Here is a 22,553-nt window from a genome sequence, read left to right as displayed (position 1 = left end):
AGCATAACCATGTTGTCGATCAGCTTCAATTACAGCTCTTCCTCTCAGGAAGTCCGAAACCTCCTCATTGGCCCAAGCAGAACTGATCAGAAACATCTGTATAACCACAATGTGGAAAAGCAGTGGGTATGTGCTGGAACTCTGCTCTCAACAACTGCCATCCTTTTCCTGCTCCACTCTATTCAAGACAAACATCTCGCTTGTATCAGAGACTGCCACTCCCAATGCCAGCTAAGCTGGGTTTTCATGATAGTTTTCACTAATAAGGGGAGTGAAGCTTTGACATACCTTCATGCTGATTTTGTCAATAAAAAATATCTCTGAATGGTTCTGCAAGGGCTAGTTCATTTTACTGGTATGGTACTGCAGCTTTTGGATGCCAAGGAATAGCTATTTCATATGGTTGTTTTAAACTAATTAGCTGTATCAGTGTAGTTGTACTGTGCAGAATTTTCTATTCTATTTCATTTAAATGAAAGAAAAGACATGATGAAACGTAAATTTGAAAAGAAAATATGAAAGTCTACCCCATAAGTGAGCCAACCAAGTCACCAGCAAAACAACCATCTGTGAAGAGAGGTGTTGTGATCAGGTTTTGGGCATGAAAACAACTGTAGGACTCAAATGGTGGATGATACAGACAGATGGAGGCCATAAACTGGACTAAGGAAACTCTCAAGAAGCAGAGAAAACAGAATAAGGCTTGTGTTGTTTTAAACTTTGGCTTCAGATCACTATGAGTTGATCTTTCCCTGTACCTCAGGCTGGATGCTGGAACTGTGTTACAAAGAAGTGCCAGCTATTGAGGATGAGAGTCCTTCTCCGTGAGCTTTTCAGAGTGCTGTGAAACCCCTAGGCTTGCCTGGAATGTGCTGACGTTCAGTGTGCACCCTGGACATGGAAGTTAGCGCTAGCGTTCCTAGTCTGGAGTCACTGACTAGGGACCTTGGGACATATGCTACCACCTCCCTTTCTGTGCACACAGGTTTTCCTTAGAATAGCACAGTCTACCAACTTTTGAGAGGCTCATGGTCAGGAAGAAATCAAACTATAGCTCTGATAAGACTGCAGAAACCTTTTCTTAGTTGTAATAAGAAACCTCAAGACATCCATAACATATATATGCTTGCTGTGAACTCTACTGGATAGGAGCTCCCTACATTCTTCACTCTTAGAAATACTATGCTGCCTAATATTATACTTGTCACTTGTTCATTGTCAAGTCCATGGAACATCATCAGCTCCTTCCTAACATGTGACAAACCTTTGTACAAGCCAACAGCTCGCTCCATCATTTAGACAGCTTACAGTTCTCTATTTAAACACAGCTGAATCTCTTGAGGTATGTAAGCACCTATCTCCTTTGACTACAGACTCACAGGTGAAGTAGAAAGGCCTCTTACCTCCCTTGAAAAGAAATTGCCTATCCAGACCTCTTCATACCATAGTCATATTTTTACCAACTGGCTGGGGCTAGTCTCACCAGCATTCAGGGCAGCTTCACAGACCATAATGTATGGAAAACACTAGAGGACCCGCAGACACTTTCCATTGACTGTTTCAGAAGAGCTGAGTTAAGCTAACCTGGGTGTCCTCCCTTGTCTTTTCAGAAGTGTAAGTTTTGCTAAACCAGATATTCCGGAAACTGTACTGGGTATTTTTAGTGCCACATCAGTGAGGAATTTGGTATCTAGTCAGCTATGTTAGCTAAATGAGATGAGTTCGTAAAACGTGCACAGCATCCTGGGCACGTCAAGGTTAAGTATGCAGAACTGGAATTCTGTGATTGTAAGTGCTCACTTCTACCCTTGAACTTGGTTTGTTTTTTAAAAATTCAGAGCTGAAATATGGCATGCATGACAGATCAAACAGCCTCTCTGTCTTCCCTTTGATAAGCTGAACAGACTGAGCCTCTTCATTCTCACAGCCACAACTGTGTTTTTCAAGCTTCATGTTCTTTTTAAATCTTATCTTCCCAGTGATATAATGTAAATATTACATATTAAGGGATTAAAACCCCTCCATGTAGCTCTGCTATATTATTTGAGTGCATCCAGCTTACCACTTTGTAACATGGAGTGTGCAGCGTGATCTGTGTTTCTGACTCCTGCTTCTTCCATGCTGCACATATTTTGCAAGCTCATGCCAATATACTGAGAAGTGTAACTTCTCCAAGAGGTATTCAGAGAAGATACCTCTGTTCAAATGTGTCAAATAAAGCTAAATGGTGGAGGAGGGGATGCAGGGAGGAAGACAACTACAGGGAAGGCTATGGTGGCTTTTTTACAGCATTTTTTCTACTCACCTGAGTCTCGGCTGCATGGAGCCCATGGGGTTCTCTTTTGTAAGTAAACTACCCATTGCCCAATAGACTGCATCACTACCAAGGTCTGGCACCATAGTCTGTGCTCTGATCTTGCTCCTGAAATATCCTGTCTGCCTCCTAGATGCTAACAAACCCAGCACTTGTGCAAAGAGGGAGTAGACTGGAGAAGGAGGTCTTGGAAATCAGCTTTTATCACAAGTTGCATCTGGTGGTGCCCTTTTTTTACACTGTTCCAGCCTTTAAACCTGGTATAAATAGACAGTAGTAAGTATAACTTGTTTTGAATTGGTTGTATTACAAAAATAAAGTGTGAAACTAACCTGAAAGAGCCAGTTTCCTAACCATTTAGATTTACTCCTATGAGCTAACCTACATAAATCTTTCTCCCCTTAAGGCACTAGAGAAAGCAAGGAAGGCAAAGAACTTACTTGTTTTGAAATCTATCATCTCCTCTTTCTGAGCAGTCTGGCAGCTTATCTTCCATTTGAGACTGTATCTCAAAATTTTGTGTCCAAAGATCTCTCTCACTGCTGCTCTGAAGACCTTCTTATCCCAATCTGACTTTGCAGTCTGATTCAACTTCCAAACCCAGGTACAAGTACTACCCCAGGTCAACTGCTCTTGCCTTCAGAAGCAGTTTCCTCTTGTTATTTACATGTTTGAGGGGGTCTACATTCTTGGAGAGACAGGGCTACTAAAGATGCAAAGACTTTTAAGAGACATGCATCTTTCAGTTTCTACTTTTTAATTGCTACCTTTGAAGTCTTAACTACCTAATTCAGAGATACCGTTGGCTACTTGTAATATATTTCATAGACTTTTGCAGACTGTTTTTTGTTCTGAAAATTATATGTCAATTATTATATTTCATTATAATCTGGAAGAGTCTTCTAGTCCAATGTCCCACAGGCTATATTGTAACACAAGGCTGGCCTGAATTTATTCATATTAGACCTATGCATGATTTTTTAAAAAAAAGTTCATGATTAGTTTGTAAAAATCCTGCCACAGACAATCCACTGCAAATCTCAATAAACCGCTCCACTGTTTGAAAGTTCTGAGTTTCTTATTTCTGAGTTTGTCTAGCATCAAATTCCTGCCTTGGAGATTGTTAAATCTTTTCTTCTGGAAAGAAGGCTCTGTAATCTGGATATGTACAGGCCATCAATGATGCACTTCATAGTCTTTTTTTTTAAAGTTAAATAGTCTGAGCTCCTGGAGTCTCACTTGTCAGGTAGCTTTTCCAGCTCTATAATCATGGCTCTCTTCTCAACCCTATGCAGATTATAACAATTTTTCTTGAACTGCAAATGCCAGAAGTTTTCTAAGAAATATAGATTTAGGATGAGTCCCTAACCCTCGCATGCCCTAGAGTCAATAATACTCTCTGTATGTCAGTTATGATAGTGACTGAAGAGCAAGCTAGTAATAGCATGCAAGAATGTAGACAGTCCCTCAGGCAACTTCTTGGAGGGTTTTCCAGGCTTGTAGATTTTGTTTCCTAGTGGACCTCATACCCCTGTTGAATCCTGCTTTTGCATGATCCTACTGTTCTGCTGAGTGTGGCATGCCTCCAGATACAGCAAACTCATTTGAAGCCACTTTGGTTGACACAATTCAGAAATACGGAATTCAGGAAACCCTACCCCACTGACAGTGAAGCAAACCTAACCACCTGGGCAGACAGGAGCCCCGAAGAAAATATTGATTCAGACAAGAGCCTCCCTAGAATTCCTTCTGCATGGACCAGCTCCCTAAACTGGGTATAAAACCAAACTTAATTCTCAGTTATGAAATTCTATTGTTAAAAAAACATAGGCCGTGAAAGCTTGTGTGCCATCATAAAAACCTCCAGGAACTAATTTGATTAAGGCATATACGTGTCAACATCTGATCGGTCCCTTAGCTTTTCTGGCTCCATCCTGTACCCATATGCTAGTGTGGGACTTGGTTTCAGTGAATACAGAATCAAATTTTATGTTTACAAATCCTGAACTAAAGCTTAAGCATAGGAACTGCCAGTGGTCAGGAAGCAGTGCTGAAAACATAATTTCTATATGGTGCCATATATTTTCCAGGTCTATGCCATGCGGAGAGAATTCACAGATCTATGTAGGTTCTCACTACCTTTCAGATAGAAACTGACATTGCATTTACAAATTTTTTGTTCCTTAAGCTGTGGTCTACTAAGTGCTGGTAGTCTTTAAGAAAAAGGGATCATGAAACTGTTTTGTTAAGGCCTGCTAAGAATTTTTTGCTACTGCCCTTAAAGATGTGCGGCCTTTTGAAGCTTGTATGGTAACTAAAGGACTGTGACATTCTCAACTTGCTAAACTATGCGACTTTACGTATAATATTTATCTGCACTTATGGGTTCTTCCATTAATGTCCAATTTTTGAAGTCTGCAGTTAAACTCATCTAGCTTGACTATGATCTTGAGGATTGCTTTTCTAAAACATCTAATTTTTAAATTGGAACTAGTAGGTTCAACTGGCTGAACTAAAACATCAGTTGGGGATTTTATTTACGGTGTGAAAGTGGATGCTCATTTGTTTAATGTGATTGAACTTTGCTTGCCAATCCATGTTCTGACTTTCTGATTTTGTCCAGGAAGAGTTTTAGCTGCTGTCAGCACATTTGTGGCAAACTAGATGGAATGTCATTGTTTTTGAAGTACAAGACAACATTTTTCAGCTCTTTAAATGTGTTGTTCCAGCAGGAAACATGGGATTGAGCTGCAAAGCACCATGAGCCAACAGTGGACGAGATAAGGTTAAGTGACAAATCACTAAAGTACAGAAACAAAGGAAGCAAGTAGCTCAATTTCTCATTTCCTTTTCCTCTTCTGCAAAAAAGTAGCTCAATTTCTCATTTCCTTTTCCTCTTCTGCAAAAAAGTAGCTCAATTTCTCATTTCCTTTTCCTCTTCTGCAAAAAAGTCAATGATAAATGCCAAGCAATAATAAAAAATGCTCATAAGATCTCATTTTACCTCTGTTGAGAGCAAACCATGAAGGCACTATCAGTGTTTCTCCCAGTGAACAAATCTTGCCACAGAACTCACCATCATCGTTGGCACAAACTAACACCAGGGCTGGTGAGCTCAGCAGAAAAGCTCATGACAGAGTAACCTGGAGATGTGACTGACAGTGATATCTTGTCAGTGTTTGAAATGGGACAATACGCACTCCCATGTCAGTGCTTTTTATATTTCTCCATATTTTGAAAATCATTGTACCCACGATGTTATGGAGAGAAGGGGATGTTACAACCTCTGAGATCTTTCTGAGGGCTGTTGCCCCCTGCTGAGTTCCTGCATGCTCTGGTCTCACCATCAGCCCTCACAGCCCAATGTTGACTTGCCTCTGTGAGTGGTAAGGCTCACTGTTTCACAGATCCCACGTTAAGTTCAGAGCTCGGCAGCAATCACCTATAAGCAGAGGCAGCCCTTAATTTGCCAAATCCTCATTTGAGTCCCTCAAAGGCTGATGTGGAAAACATACTTCAGGCTTATGGCTTCAGGAGCTCCGTACAGTGGTATTTCTGGGCAAGACACAACAGCACACTAAAAGTATGGTTAATATCAGTACTTTTGTGATTGTTTATAAACACTCTGCTCAGCTCATCAGGAAGATTTTATTGCTTTTTGGGATAATAATCCAGAAAATAAAAAATAGACAAGAGTAAAGCTGACAATGAAATACAAAAAAACTGTTCTGGGTCAAATTTCTGACAGATCTAAAACCATCAGGACTCCAAGTCCAACTTTCAGAATGACACAGGGACTCTGACAACTGAATCCCACCAAAAAGCAGGCTAAATTTTTAATGCCAAAGACTGCAGTGACTCTGCAAAGGCTGTTTAGTTTCTTTAAAACATGTTTCTGCTCTTGAAGTGACTCTGTAATGAATCTTGATGACCCAGTGAGGCAGATGTAGCCAAAAAATGCTTATCATGTCTCACAAAAGGAAGAGGGATCCAAGAAGAGGGAGAGGGGACACAAAAGTAAGATTGCATGACATCCATAACCCTTCAGTTACCAAGCCACTCATCAGTGGGCCAGCACTTGATGTGAATTACAACAGACTCCAGGGTCTTGCAGTGTATGTCGCCTGCCAACAGCTCCTAGGAGCCAGTCTAGCAATCACAAACCAGTGCCCCTGTTCTTCTTTCTTCAGGCCACATGCCTTCTCCCAGCCAAAAGGAGGAGGGATGGCACCGGTCCAGCTCCGCCAGCAACTCTCCTTACATTGGAGACACTAACAAGGACGGATCTGCGGGGTTTACACAACTTTGCACTGTAGAACAGAAACTGAACCTTTGACTCCTGAAGATATCTATCTTCAGACAATACAATTCTCATTTTGAAGATGAAAGGGCTGCTGAGGTGCCATTGATTGTTTTGGAAATTATTTTCACCAAAGAATGCTGGTACCTCTCCCAGTCTGAATTAACAGCCCGCCAGGGCTGGAGCCAGGAGCGTTCCTCTAATAACAGAACAATGATATTACTTCTTATTTCACTTACGCCACAAATCACACAGCTTGAAAGCTTGGAAAAGAAAAGTTGCTGGTACCCATATTTCATTTTAGTGTGTATGAAAACATCCACTTCATTTGGTTTGTAAGTACACTAGTAAGTGTGAATGCTCTGAGAAAAGTCACATCGGTCACACAATACCTAACAGCCAGCTTTAGGCCTTAAGCCTGAAGGTGAAAACATACATGCGGCACAGTTTCTTTTGTGATATCAGGAAGCCTATATTGCTGGTTAACAGCTTGTATTGGATTTTGTCATACCTTTTGAATAACCTCACTGACTACTTAATAAAACACTTCAGAGTAAGTAAAATAATAATAAAAAGTGCTCTCTGCTGTACCTTGTTAAAGTGAGTATTACTTCCTTCATGTGTTTAACCTATTCACTGGTGTGTTTTGGCACTGATTCTGCTATGTAACGTAATAGCATTTTTCAAAATAGCACATTCAAACACCTTCCTCACTGCTTTCTTGTATAATACCTAGCCTTCTTGCCCATACTGGTGCTCTGTTATGGTCACATTTGGCACAGAGGGCAGGGTGGTATTTTATTCCATCCATCTGACACTCCATGCTTATTTTGGCTTGACATAAAAATGTGTTTTCTTTTACCAAGTTCATGACAAAGATGTGCTCCTCTGACTTATAAAATTTTTGGCATGATCAATTTATTGAGCTGAGGATAAATCACATGGTCAGTATCATTCTTAAGCAAGAAATGCTGCAAGAAGAGGGACTTTTGGGGTGTTTTCTAAAAATAGCCAGTTTCTGCTTCCACCCCATGGCTGGATCCCTTTATATGGCAATGTTTCACTTGTAGCGATCAAGGGCTTCATGAGCTGCACTGTCCCACAAGGATGTGAACGCTGGAGTGCTCCATGGATTTAAGCTCTGAGTGCGAATCAATGAATAGTCTTGTGCCAAAGATGAACAAGGACACAAAAAAAAACCCCAAACCAACAAACTCAAAGGAGCTACTTAGTTTCTCTGATTAGTCAAGTTCAGCTGGAGGTCCTTACACTAACTAGACAAGTCTTTGATAGTGGGGAAACAAAATTTTCAAAGAATTCATTTTCCTGATCAACATCACTCTGGCTTTGCTTCCACTGAGATTCAATGAGTTACTCCTCATTGAAACTTCCATTTCCTAAAAGTTATCTGAAGCTTCAGTTTCTGAAACAGTAGGTGAATATATTCACTGAGCAAGGGACATGTAGCCAAATGTCCCTGCAGACAAGGGCGCTTCTGACATTACACCGCCTCTCCCAGTCTCACAGATCTGTTGAAAAGCAAGACCACAAGATGGATCCCTGTGGGATACTCTCTTGGGGATCTCTGCAGTGAAAGACCCCTAACAGCTATGGCTCATTTCTTTCTGTCCTTTGCTGAATACAAAAAACCAAACATGCCATGTAAAATGGGAAATGCATACAGAAGGCCCAGCTTCTTTCAAAGGTCCAGATAGCTAAATCTGAAGGGCTGTGAAAGGAGTGGGGCTGAAGAACATCCCACATTTGACCAACAGAGATGAAGACAGCACAGCAATTCAGAAAGCAGCCTGGGAGGATTCTTCACTTGGGTTCTCCTGCACCCAACAAAGCACAGGATCAGGAGAAGGAAGATGATAGTTAACATTACTTTCAAGTATTCTTACGCCATCCCTCTCAAACTGTGGTTTCGAGGTGAAGCTACCAGAATGACAGAAATGAGGAGGCATTTTTGCTACCTCTGGGCTAAAAAATCACCATATTTGACCTTACACTACAGTAGCAACTGCTGATTTTACTCTGGAGGCCTTTGGATCACGTGATCCGACGACACAATAGTTTTGATGTCCATGGCTCTCAAGCTGGATTTTATTTCTCTCATGGTTTGGCTGAAAGGTATGGGTGCGTGTGTGTGTATTCATGTACACACACACATGTGTGTAAGCATGCATGCACATGTATGCATGTGTGTAACATCCACTTCACATTGCAGGTTTCGGTTTACAGGACTGCTGGTGGACAATCAGTCTGTCTGGAAGAAAAGTACGCCCACAAATATCACATGGAACGAGCTGGTTCTGGGCACTGATCCAGGCAGCCTCATTTAAAGAATCAAGATCACAGAAACCTTTGGCTGGAAAATTAAAAAAAGAAAGTATCAGCTTTCATTCTGGAGAGCCACATTCAACTCTTTATGGAAAATATTTTCAGGAAATACCTGTTGACTGAGCCTTTCAGTTTAACTAAACCATATTGCTTTTGCAAATGAAAAAGAAAGAAAAGAAAGAAGAAAAAGAGTAAAAAATATATTAAAAAACTCTGTTTTTTGTCCCAGGGGTTGAATTAAATTAACTTCAAACTGAATCATTTTGTATTGTATGAGAGTACAGAGAAAACATCATGCTGTGTGTTATGATATGCATTCTCAGCTAATTATTAACATCTTTGCATACGTACTATTATCAGCAAATTTCACTTTTTGGCTTTACCTCAAGTTCTGTTTAATGAGCATGTGTTATCTGACCATGGCAATGGGCGGGAGCATATCGTACTTGAGAATATGCTCTTTGTACTGCTCTGGACAAGGGGCCCAATTTTCTTCCTGTTGAAGTCTATGCAAGTTTTGCCAATAAGTGGAGTAAAGCTTAGGTAAGCCTAAAACCTTACAGACAAAACCTACAGTTCTTTTAAGCCACAGCTTCCAGTGAGGTCATTGCACTGATGCATCTATTGTCATCTAAAAGCTAATCCAGTCTTACCCTCAGTTATTTTCCACTGCGGGAAGAGTGACTGCTCCAAAAGCTCAGGAGCATTCTTCAAACACTCACATCAGATGTATTTTCAAGATTTTATTGGAGTATAAAAAAAATCTTGTTTACTTTCATCTTGAAATGGACTTTCATATTGAAATGGACTTTCACATAGTGTTGTTTCAAAGTGATTTCCAAAAAGGCTGGGTAGGCTGCTTAATACCTGGATTTAGATCTTAGGAGTTTTCATTTGAAGTGCATGCAGAAAAAAATCTATATGGCTCAATTTGAAGATGTATTTGCTTTGCCCTTCTCAAAAGGTATGACAATACAGAGAAAGACTTAAAAACTGTTTTTGTCTTTGAACTGTTAACAGCAGACAATTTTTGAAAGAAAAGGATTTTTGCATTTAAAAATATTCCATGGTTTCTGTCATTGGCACATGATAGAGCTCTTCATTAAAGGCCCATACAGTTTTAATATGATTCATATCCAATGGTTCACATAACCACAATAAGCCTTAGATCTCTTAATATGCCTGTTCCTAATGTTCTTTTTGTTAGAAGAGCAACCAAGTAGTCTTTCTTTTCTTGGCTGAGACAAATATCCCCTTTGCTTGCAGGAAATGAATGTGTATTTTCTGTACTTTGGAAAGTTTATGGAATATAAAAAAAAAGAGAAAGAGAGATGACTTTCTCCTTGCAGGCATGTGTTAGGCATTCCACAAACAAAACACTGTGTAATCAGGGCAGCGGTTGTCTTCCCGTGACACTTGAGTTTTCAGAAAAAGATTTATGTAAGTTATAAAAAGTTTTATGTAAGCAGTTAATATTTCTGAGCTTTTTTTGAACATTGCCTGTTCCATTCAACAACAGGGGTAATCCCTCCTCCCTAAGTTGAGAAACTGTGAGACATGCAGTACGTGTATGTGGTCTCAAGGTCAGTTACAGCATTTACCAGATGATCAAGAGTAAGTCTTACGGAAAAAGAACAACACAGAGATTATTTTCTTGAGGCCAGGAGCATGAGGCAACTGCAGGGGGAACAACAGTTTTAGCTCAAGCTGCAGAACTGATCAGACTTGCATCAGCAGGCATTTAGGGACAGATGCTGGAAGCAGGTCAGTGTCCCATGGGGAACCGTGGGCACACAGCACCTCATAGGAGATGCACGGCGCCTGATATGACTCATTGCATAAATGAGACAATTTTCTGATTCATATCTGGGAGCCTTCTGCTGGATTGTTCTCTCAAAGAGTGGTTGTCTTTCTGCTTCCACTCCTTCAAAATAAGAATAGTGTATTTCAAAATAATCTGATTTGTCCTTTTGCGTCCTCCTCTTTCAGATAGAATTCTCATTTTCTCCATCTTTTTTACCACACAACATGTAATGATTAAAAAGAGCTTAACAACAAAAAGAGCAAATACAAAGAAAATGTCTTTTGAACCTATCTTTTACTGCAGATTCAACTCTGCTGCTTGGCATCTGTTAACCACGTCCCGATTTGATATTAATTGAGCTGCCATTATTATTGTTATTATTATTATTATTATTATTATTATTATTATTATTATTTTGAACAGCTGGTTGGTGTTCTCAGCGATCCTGCTCTCTTCTCTGTGTGTTCTGGGGACATATTTCTTTGTACTGCTGTAAACTGATCTAGTGTATGACTCTCTCATAGCGAGTTGTTGGAGAATTTGCCTAGTTTTCCAGACATTAGGGGAAGCTGCGGAAAATTAGGAGGAATATTAAAAAAAAGTGGGTGAACTGCCTGTAAGCAAGTGGTCCAAACTTGGCCCAAAGTAGCTCAGACCAGCTGGCAGGGCCAGGGAAAGCATCCAGCTGAAATGGTGAAATAACTTTATGTGGGAATGGGGAAGTCCTGGGAGCAGCTTCCAGGCAAAGCACAAATAAGATTTCCTTTTGGTCCTACAGTGAGCACACACCCCTGGGATACGTATGGGAGCCCAGCTCTGTTGGGTGCTGGAGACTGTCAATTTTCATTGATTTGAAGAAGTGGCACCCAGGCATCTTACAGAACAGAACCCACAGCACGAACACACATAATTGGCAGAAATAAAATGTTTATTTTATACTACATGTATTTTTTCCCCACTGGGTTTATATTGTAATGTCTCACAAAGAGAGCTTCTAAGGCTTGTAAAGGGACCAAAAACATCCACTGTTCATTGTAGAAGATACTGCATTTTTATCTATAAATATATTTTAATAAAAACCTGAAACTAGAGTATATGTTATAGGTAGGTTTTAAAAATACCTTATTTGCTACCAGTCATTGTGCATCTAGTATTGTATTTCTTATTTTACCACAGAACTCCTATTTTTGAGGCCACTCACTGTTTACCATTGCTAAGTGCTAGTGTCAGGCTTTTTTTATAACTGACACTATAGGTGTAAAACCTGGCTGAAATATCTATCCCTACATGGCCTGAAGAGTATTTTATTTTAATGACTGTATGTGTCAAGTCTGCACATTATTCTTGGATGCTTTTGCCCATTTTAAAATATGCCTTTCTACAGCGTTGAAAGTAGTCAAAAGGTAGTGATGTAGCTGTGAAGCAGGTTGCTAATCTTTTTGTGTTTTGATTCAGAACATACTGACACAGAAAGAGGACTGTCCCAGAAAGCATGTCCCACAAGGCAATGACTACTTTTACTTCTCACAGATGCAGCTCAAAAGGAGAACAGGATACTTAACAGAAAGCTTAAAACAAGGCATGATGGCTACCTTCTCTTCGGAGTAAAATGGAGAAAGAAGTACTAGCAAACTGTTAAGCTACTGCTTAAAATTCTTTTTTTTCTTCTTCCCATGTCCTCATTTGGTCTATAGCTCACCTTGTATGGGACTGACTTCAGGCTTTTTGGGCTCTGTCCTTCTCAAGTGCTTGGGTAGCATGTCATTCTCCTGGTGCCATTTTTTCAGGCATTGTGGCTCATGGATACTAATAGATTTCGTTCCATACTCACGGCCACATATGTAACAAATCACTGCTGGTGGCCGTCTTATCACTTGTGCCTGCAAATAACAATTGTAAAGAAGGATAAATATTGTTTTCAACATTAATTTTGAATCAGAACAACTTTGGATGGAAACAATCATGTAGATTAAGAAACCTATTCATGTCTGTGAAATCAGTGTAACTGTTTCTATCAGTTTTGTTTTGTCTGGATTCAGTCTTGAAGCTTGTAAAAGATATTGTCTCATTAACTGGCCACCTGGAACAGGTAGGCTCCTTCTGCAGATACTGGGCTGAAAATTCATGTGTGTCACCTAATTAATACTCAGCTATGTAGGTTTTAGCTCTTTTATTTTCACACCATCAAGTTCATGGAAATGCTGAGTCTTCACGTGCAGAAACAACTCATCTGCTTGATCAGGTTGCTGCAGCACAGTGTCCATCTTAAATGTTGAAGCCCTTTTTTATCTAGCAAACAGAAGTAACACGGAAAGCAGCAACAAAAGCTTCCTCAGCTGAACTGCTGGTGTCTCGTGCAGTAGCAGAAAGACCCCATCTCCAGGCAGAACACAGTTAAAGTGCTGTGTCCAGCCTTAGCATCTCTCTTAAGCTGGACAGTAAGGGCAGCTGTCTCAAGCTTGTGATTGTGGTCCCTAACCCCATGTTACTTCTGCCACAGATCAGTTAGCTAGTGGAATTCTTGGCCTTGAAGGATTAAAACTGATCCAGGATATTTCAGGATAGGGAGGCAAAATAGGAACTGTTACTTGTTTATCCCGAAGGCCTCAGTGTGAACTTTGCCAGTGACTGCAGCGAGGGCAGAACTGGACTCTAAGCAAGTCATTGTTTCTGCACTGCAGATCTGCTTTTGTTTGCAGAGAAAAACAGCTCAGTTGAAGAAAAAAATCCCTCAACCCCAAACCCCACAAATACATATTCTAAGCTTGAAAAATATATAATTACTGTGGTATTGCAGATTATGGACTCAACTATGTCCTTAGGCACGTCCTGGGCTAGGCGTGGTGTCAGTACCAGCCCTGCTCCAGGAGTAGCGTAGAAACGTCCTGCAGAGACAGCACTTTGAGGCACACTGGTGGGTCTCACAACTGCCAGCACTTCCTGCCCTCCTGACTGCAGAATACCAGTAAGAGACGAGCTATTGCCTGCTCTCCTAAAGGTAGAGGGACAGCCAAGCCAGACCAAACACAGGAAGCCTTTCTCACTCAAACAAGGGAGGTGGGAATTTCATTTTTTCCTCTGCTGCTGTGTAAGACAAAGCATAACCTGTTCCAGTATTTATGACTCTCTCTCTGTCAGCCCATCAGTGTATTCAAGAAATTCTGGGCAGCTCTTCTCACATTTATGCTACAGTCTGAAAATGTCATTAGTGAACAATCTGCATAAGCTTTCTTTCCTGTATCACACATGTAAACTCAATTACATGAAGAAATACTACTCTACAAAGTGTATTTTTTATGGGAAAAGTTGGACTTCATCTGGAAAGTTCTCACAGTGAATTGAAGTATAACTTTTCCAAAGACAGTCTTTCCAAAGACATTTTCGTCCTCTTAACTTTCAAATGGAATTTCCTTAGCCATCTTTGATAACAAGGTATTTTATATACATATATTTTTATATACATATAAACCCTTCTCTTCCTATTCATAGCTGAATATAGCAACAGCTGCTTTAAGAATGCTGTCTAATTTTTCATTACCAATTTTCCCTACTTCCTTACTTCAGCTCTTGAGCTAGACCTTGTCTGATTTGGAGATAAGACTCTGGGTCCAGATACAGTGTCTTTTGAAGGCAGTGTATGTTTCTTTGTAGGCTCTGGAGAGCTTTAGATAAGGATACTATAGTCTAAACTCTTGAGGTCAGGGGACTCATTTCAGTGTACATGCTTGTTATGGGTATGCTTATAGCATTTTAGAAATGGTTTTCTAAAAAAAAGCTAGGTGTAAAAACACTGGGAACACATTTTCCTCTCTAGTTTTCATTAGCTAGGTTCCTGCCATTCAGTAAAATATGGCTGAAAACTAGGAAAGAGCAATTTGATTTACATTTGGTTTGTAGGGACTCTTCATATACTACCAGAATGGGAAAAAGGAGTCCTGGTACAAATGAAAATCACGCTTACTTAGCCTGCATTGTCACAATCATTTCCCCTGTATGGGGCAGTATAATTAAAACAAATGTATAGCTTCAAGAATACTTAAATTCCTGATACAAGACAAGTGAAAAATCACTTAAAAAATTAAATACTCCCAATAAATTTAACAGATGCACAGAAATACCATTGTTAAAATCAAATAGTTTTTTATCTTAGAAATATTTCCCTAGTGAATGGAGATAGCCTTTTATCTCTGACTGCTTCATTCAAATCCATTACACTTGTTCTAAAGTCATTGTGATGTCCCACTGTTGAACAGCTGCCAGAGACCTGCAAGACAAAAGTTAGTGATCTCCATCCAGTGCAATACATTTCCACAGTTCTGAGATGGTCTTTTTGGTAGTCTCACCTGAAAACCTAAAGACTGACTGAGCAGTACTGTGATCCCTCCAGATCCTGACAGAGCGTTTATAGGTGGGTTTTGTGTTGTAACTGAGCAAAACCAAGCCTGCAGCTCAATAGAGGACTCTGTTTTCCAAAGTTATCAGTTGGGATTGATTCATAACTAAATCCCATTTGGTGAAAAAAATGTTTAAGAAATCTGTTCAAGTAGAAATGTCTCTGTTTTGTTTAATCCACAATTAAAAACTGTACAGAAACAATAGTGGAGACAAGAATTAATTAAAAGGAATCAGATCACTCTAAGGATGCAATTATTTTTTCCAGAAATGTAGTGAATTTGAACCATCACCACACATCAAGTTATATACACAAATCCTTCTCTGCAAATACACACGTTAAAAAGCTGAAAAATAAAACCTGAAGGATAATATCCTTACAATTGGTAGTATCAGCACTTTTGTTGCTTGACTGTGGAATCTGAGGTATGATAAGCTTTATTTGGAATTTCTACAGCTGATGAGATTTATCCCTCATTTCTTTTTCTCTTCAGAGTGTGCCTATCCCAAACATCACATCTGGAGGCCTGCAGTTTGAAACTAAACTATTTTTGGAATCACCACAATTTTCCAACCCAAACTACTCATAGGCCAGTGGCTAGGCCGTCTGCTCACTCTTTTGTTTTTCACTTATAAAAAGGGTTGTAGGGAAGGTCTGTTCCTGAGGATATGTGTTATTATAAAAATACCTACAAATACCTAGCAGTGCAGTTAGGCTTTCCTGTGATGTCTCAGTATTTTCTTTTTTCTCCAAGACTGCTAAATATGTCTGCGTGACCATGAATGAAGTTATTTAGCTCAGAGGACTACGCAACTATGTATTTTCAATAGACCTGACATTACTTGAGGTTAGCTCCAGGCTGCTGTTATGGTGTTACATGAGGTCAAATCCTCCCATACTGCACAAAGCTTTTAACTTCTTCTTAAGTACACCCAATAACACTGACTCCCAAACTCCCCTCCATAAATATTTATCATCCAGGACTGCACACACCCCCGCGTTTCTTATTTGTTTAATTATCTATGTATTTTAATGGGAGGAGAGGAGGCCTCCTCCTCTAGGCCAGAGCTCTCATCATAGGCTTGCATCACCCAAAGAACAGAGGTTCAGGAAACAATCGGTACAAACGCTTAGCAACAGCATCGTGTTGTGTGAAAGCAGCCCTTTCCACACGTTCCTCTCTGGAAAGTAAGAGGCATTTTGCATAAGGGACAGGGACAAGCTGTGGCGTGGCTCTCATGACCATCCAAAGGTGCATTTCACAGCCTTCTGGAGTGCTTTCAGCCACTGCCCTGACACAACAGCAGACTAACGTTAGGACTGGTCATATGCCTGTGTATGAAATTCCTTGAACAGCAAGGTAATTCTGCCAGATGATGCAGGTAATTAAAGATTTTACTCCGCTGGAAGCACTAGAACATCCCGTTTTACTCCTCGTGTGCTATCTTTTAAAAGAACTACATCAGTATAATGAACATGGCATTTGTGTAAAAGCAGAAAGGCAGGAAGCAGATTGCAAAAGCAATCATTCCCAATGATAATACTCAGTAAGTTTCATTCAAACCATCCATTCACCGTCCATTCTCATCTAACTTTCTGTATTTGCAAATATATTTGTCAGTATCCTAACAAGGTGTTCAAAACTGCTGCAACTGAGGCAAACAAAGTTTATCATTGACTTCCCACCTTCACTAGAATTACACAGCATCTGAGGTTTTCATTTTACCAAGTGACTAGATGACTTTATGCTAGAGCAAGATACAATGGCAACATTTTGTTGTTACACAAGTTTTCAAGACTTATGCTGTGTTAAAATGCATTACAATAAAGGAAGATCACTGAAATCTTATTTTTAGGTAGTTAACTTGATAAGAAGAAAACAGCAGATGGCAGCACTAGATGCTAGTGACACATCTGATAGGCTTTTGGTATCAGCGTTATCTGTTGTCAAAAAACCTGTAACACACATACCCACAGCAAGTCATTAATACTCACTCACATGTAGCAGACATTTTGGTCTATGAAAGAATAAAAACCACACTCTGCTCTAGTGCAAGTCTGAGTTTCAGTAGTTCCAGACATCACTTCCATTGTCTGGGGCACCACAGCAGAATCCAAAACAGAATTTCTGAGCTGATGTGATCCTTGAGAGTCTCTTAAGCATAGGCTGTTGTTTGTTTTACACAGCCAGACACGATTAACTCGGATGTGTTCATGCATTCTGAGAGCAAGGACAGTTAGTGGAAGAGATGGCTTACGAAGGCTGTTGAGTCTCCGGCTCTGAAGGCATTTAACACCCAACTGAGTAAGTGTTTGTCAGTAATGATACTGGTCTAGTTGACCCTGCACTTGCTAAGGGAGAGAGAGCTCCAGGTCAGAGGCATGCAGGCAAAAGCGCTTGCAGTTGTAAAGTTAAAATGCCATTCACATGGTGTACCACAAAATCAGTCAGATCTTTATTTTTAAAATAAGGAAAATTCAGCTTTTTAATTTAGGACATTTTTCATTGCATAAATTAATTTGACAGTAGCATTACAGTTCTTAAATACACTTATATAAAGGTTGGGGGTTTTTTCAGTTATTCCTTCCCTCTGATGTTTTGCTGAATCAGGACTTTAAACAGGTACTTAAATAATTCACTGTCACAGTGAGTAGGTCTGTTAAGTGAGACATGGACTGCCCCAAATGCTTTCCTGCCAGGACCAAAGCAGATTGCCATTTCACTCCGCTACTGGTATTTTTTAACAGAATTAATAAGCAGCTGAGTAGCTGGTGAGGTAAGCAAAATTAAAACGATACCCCAGAAAAAAATGAAGACTGTAGAGGAGACCCAGAGCTTGCCCCTGTTCATAGTGAATCTGCAGTCCTTCCATGAACTTAGTGCTTTTCAACATTCTTCAATGTGTGGACCTTTCAAAACTTTCAACTGGAGGTGGAGACCCTCACACAGAGAATTTAAACCTATGGAAAAGAGGCTTCCTTTGACCACTTCTTAGAAGCAGTCTGCCAGTCCTGAACAACCGCTGGGATGACGGGCTATTTCTTTCACTCTTTCCATTCCTATCTCTGCCTTTAATGCGTATATCTGTACAAAAAGACAGCTCTAAAAATAATGAAATAAAGGACCTCAGAGAGGTAAAATGCATCATGCCTTCCTGAAAGTCATCGTTAATAATAAAGTCCTTCAGAGTCAATTACAAACTGCAAGCTGTACAGCCTCATTAGTTCACTGCAACAGATGAACTGTAACTGCTTGGAAGTAAATGAGGAAACCTGTTGTTCACACAGAAGGAAGAACAGATTCAAACACATTTCATTCTGGCTCTGCAGAGCTCACAGAAGTAAAAAGTGGTAATAACGTTGCTGTTCAACAAGTCAGTAGATGTGACTGAATCCACACAGGGAGCAGATACGTTATGCAAGAGGGCAACATTTTTAGAGTCACTCTCAATGTCAAACCACACTCTAAACTTATTTTTTTGTGACATCATAACTATGGACATTCCCCCACCCCTTTTGTTTTCTAAACATACAGAATTATGTGTGATGGACAAAACTCTCTGCTTGACACACATGCCTTTCACTGAACAATCACCTTTAGAGCAATGCCAGTTCTTTGGTAAATGGTACAACGTAGTGTAACACAAGAACATCTCTAGCTATAGATGCACCTGTGCAGCACTTTAAACCATTGGTGGTTATTTGAAATTTGCTGATAAAAGTCTTGAGGAGTGGACCTAATTTGCCAATATCTATCAATTAGTGGCCTCAAATAGCATAATATAAAAATGCCTTACATTGTCTTTATTCTCATGTTTGTTAGGGTAATGGTATTATCTTCATTTTATTCAGCAGCTGGAAAACTGAAATACAGCATGCTTTGACTATTAAAATGTTTTTAGAAATGCTCTGCATAGCATTGCATTCCTTTGGTGACTGAGAAAGCTAAATCCTATTTTCAAAAGTAATGTAGGCAATCAGGAGTCCAACCCCCACTGAAGAAAAAAGAAAAAAAAAAAAAGCCTTTTATTTTAGACACTGGGCCTAAATTTAGACACCTTTCTTTTTACAAAACTCCTGGCCAAAAGACAGCTTGTGCAGAAACAAACGCAGAAAAAATATGCCATTTTCCAAAACTTTGTGTAGCTTTTGGATAATGTGAATCAGCTTCTTTATTCTTGGATCTTGAATCAAATTCAGTGGAAAGAAATATGCAGTCTTATTTATTTTGTTGTTGTTATACCCTGAGTTGCTGCCTTTGAACATGCAGTACTCAATAAACTTGTGTTCCATGCCAAGGTTAAGAATAACGGTAAAAAATGAAAATCACTGAAGTGCTTACAGGATAATGAAACCTTGTATTTCATGTTAACTAAATAAGAACACCTAATACCCGCTAAAACATATAACATTCAAAGCTTGCCTAAGATGCTCAACAGAATCTCCTAGGGAACTATAGCACACAATAGTCCCTTTTGGGGACATAACTCTCACAGGATCACACAGTATGAGAACCCAACTACTCTCTTTCAACAGGAAAATCAAAAGAAATAGGACTAAGTCGTTTCCCTTACGCACACTGCATTCCCCTTTCCTTTACCTACTATTCAGCAGAGAAACATTTGCATGAAGCCAAAAGATCCTTCTGAAGGAAAGTGATTTTAAATTTGAGGGGAACCCAGTCTCCCCTGGAGTGCCTAGCATCAAAATGCATCCACACCCTTTCATACAGCACTTGCTTAGCAATTTACCTTGTCTAATACATCTGGTGCAGCCCCGCTCTTTCTTTGACGGGTCTTAAATGGATCATCACTTGCTGAGCCAGACCTGGAGCCTGGGCCTTTACCAGATTTACAGGGGCTAGAGCTTGACAGCCCCACACTGCTGCTACCTCCTCTGCAATGCTTTTGGTGCACAATGAGACGGTCAGGAAGAAAGGTTCGGCCACAGTTTCCACAGGGCAGGAGCTGGGCTTGAGCACTACGATAAGCTGCCTCATTTTCAGCTCTAAGCGTATGGGAACCACCAGTAAGGACCTCAGGTTTCCTAGGCTCTGCTCTTCTGAGATGCCTTGGTAGCTGACTATTTTCAATACGCCACTTCTCTAGGCACTGGGGTTCATGTATAGAAATAGACTGTGACCCAAATTCTCTGCCACAGATATAGCATACCCTGAAGCAAGGTCTTCTTGGTGGGATGATGGGACGATTCAGTGGCATTCGAGACATGTTTGAAGAATCTGATGGTTTTGATATTATTGCAGTGCCTGGTCGCCTTTTCTGAGGTCCAGCTTCTAGATGTACTTCTTTGGGCAAAATTCTGGGAAGATCTGACACGTTAGGTGGTGAAACCTGCTCTGAAGGCAAGATGCTAGAGATACTAGCAGAAGCCTCTCCAGCACTTGGCAGAGTGTTACAGGTTTTGTTCACGTTCTTTTTCTTGACATTCGTTTCCATGAAGGGTACAACATTTCCAGAAACTTCTCTCTCTCCTACACCTAAAGGGCTTGGGAAAGTCTGTTATTCAGCATGATGCTCCATCTTCTTAATTCAGTTTCATGGGCCAGAACACACCAGGGACTTCAAAGCTGGAAAACTGCACCTAATGGCCATTTCAGTAGGGAAAGAGGGTTTCTGTGTGTTTTTGTTTTGCCTTTTGTTTTTACATGATCCTGAAACAAATTAAATCAGTACATATTAATAAACACCATCTCTCTTGTTAAGATTACCAACCAGTGGTTTATCACAAGGATCAGTTTACCTTACTCTGTTATATTTTTAAATAACAGACAAATAACATCAAATATATCCTACCCCTAATGATCAGCTGAACAATGTAAACCTGAAATTCTAGTCTCAGAGGGTGTAAAGTCATGAAGGACATGAAAGAAGATGGGTTTGGACAAACTGAAGCTGCTGAAATACCTGTGGTTTCGAGTATAATCAATATGGTTTATTTTCAGTTATTGACAGAACTGGTACTTCTGACACAGCCTTTAATTTCTAAGCCATTTATGTTGATAGTTAAACATAATTTCCCTGTCTCAAGAGAAATGAAAATAAGTCCCTTGGCAGAGGGATGTTAATGTCCAGTCTCCAAAGGGACAGTCAGCAAGGAAAATGTTCCCAGTCTGTAAGTTGAAGGAAATGGTTAGGGCCCTTTACTCAGCACTTGTGAGGTGGTATCTCAAATTCCCTGACCAGTCTTGATTCTCCCAGTACAGGAGAGACATTAATAAAGTGGAGCAAGTTTACCAGTAAGGGCTACTGAGATGCTTTGGGGGCTGAAGCACATGCCGTGTGAGGAGAAGCTAAGGTCACTGTGTTTGTTTAGTCTCAAGAAGACAGTGCTAAACATATTCCAATTTTTCAATTTGTAGTCTATCCCTGTATACAGACAACTTTGTGTTGTATCATTTAAATGTTCATTTCTCACAGAGACAATATTTTGTGTTGGTCCTCCAAAATTCAGACTGTAAACATGTTATGGTAGAGGCTGTTGTTTTCTTGCAAGAATACAAAATAACTAGAAGGCTATCTTTAGTCATAAGCAAGCAAGAGGTTGCATAGACAGGTGACTACCAAGGACAGCAAGGTCACCATTGTCTACTTTATCTACAATAGAAGAAACAGATGATTATTGCTTATTTTGCCACCAAGGATAGGGCTAAGGTGTTACGGCCCCTGCTTTGGGGTTGGCAGCTCTTCCTTTGTCTTGAGTCACCTTGCCCTTACCAAATACTCCAAACTTTATTTCGACCCTGCCAAACTTTTAGGGGGTTCCTAACTCCCAAAGTTATCTACCCAGAGATCCCACTGACCCATCTCAGGTCACTTTCTCTGCTGCCACCAATCAACCCAGTCTTTTGTCATGTCACCATGGGAGACTTTGCTCCCACTCAACAGCCTTTTCACCCTTATCTCTCCCACCTCTCAACCCAGGGGCTGAATTTTACTGCACCCAAGGGCGAGGACACAGTTTTGTCATTACCCTTGAGATGACAAACTTAAACTTTGCCTGTGCTGTTGAGAAGCACTGAGCTGATTCTAGTCTCTCATAAATATTCTAGGGGACGTGGCCAACACTGAAAAAACAAGTTGTCACTGGGTTCACATGATTAGTTATCCTCTTGCCAGGCACACAAAGATGTTTAGATTGCTGCATTCAGACTGCTTGCTTAAATATTCTCATAGTTGCATATTCCAAGGACAGTTGTGACACTTTCTCATTTTACAAAATCTCCTCTGAAGCTCAGATTTGTTTGTACACAAATTGGAAGATGTGAAGACCATCAGAGCCAATCTGTGATTTGTACTGGAACAAATCTCTGCGAACAAGTATGTTGCAGTTAGCTGTTAAAAATAAAATTCTTGAGGGATATTATACTTACCACTCAAAG

The 22,553-nt window shown here is 40.1% G+C and overlaps 1 protein-coding gene across 1 annotated transcript; it reads right to left on the bottom strand.

Moving 5' to 3' along the window:
- Window positions 1–8,833: 8,833 nt before the first annotated feature.
- LOC127027244 (zinc finger protein 474) lies at window positions 8,834–20,785 on the bottom strand. The gene is made up of 3 exons (XM_050912839.1): window positions 19,906–20,785; window positions 12,461–12,641; window positions 8,834–8,985 (listed from the first exon to the last, which is right to left on the bottom strand). Exons 1-3 carry the CDS (start codon window positions 20,608–20,610, stop codon window positions 8,834–8,836), a joined length of 1,038 nt encoding a protein of 345 aa, XP_050768796.1. The 5' UTR covers window positions 20,611–20,785.
- Between the last annotated feature and the right edge of the window lie 1,768 nt (window positions 20,786–22,553).

This window comes from Gymnogyps californianus, chromosome Z (assembly GCF_018139145.2).
Source record: "Gymnogyps californianus isolate 813 chromosome Z, ASM1813914v2, whole genome shotgun sequence".
NCBI classification, from domain to species: Eukaryota; Metazoa; Chordata; class Aves; order Accipitriformes; family Cathartidae; genus Gymnogyps; species Gymnogyps californianus.
The sequence above is the reverse complement of the archived record's forward strand: the minus strand, read 5'-3'. Positions and strand labels throughout refer to the sequence as shown.

Excerpts from the sequence above, each read along its gene's own strand:
- LOC127027244 (XM_050912839.1), bottom strand. The coding sequence starts at position 20,610 with ATGGAAACGAATGTCAAGAAAAAGAACGTGAACAAAACCTGTAACACT. Across the intron at positions 12,642-19,905 it reads CACCAGATGTATTAGACAAG|GCACAAGTGATAAGACGGCC; the intron begins GTAAATTGCTAA and ends TGTTATTTGCAG. Across the intron at positions 8,986-12,460 it reads TGAAGTCAGTCCCATACAAG|CCAAAGGTTTCTGTGATCTT; the intron begins GTGAGCTATAGA and ends TTAATTTTCCAG.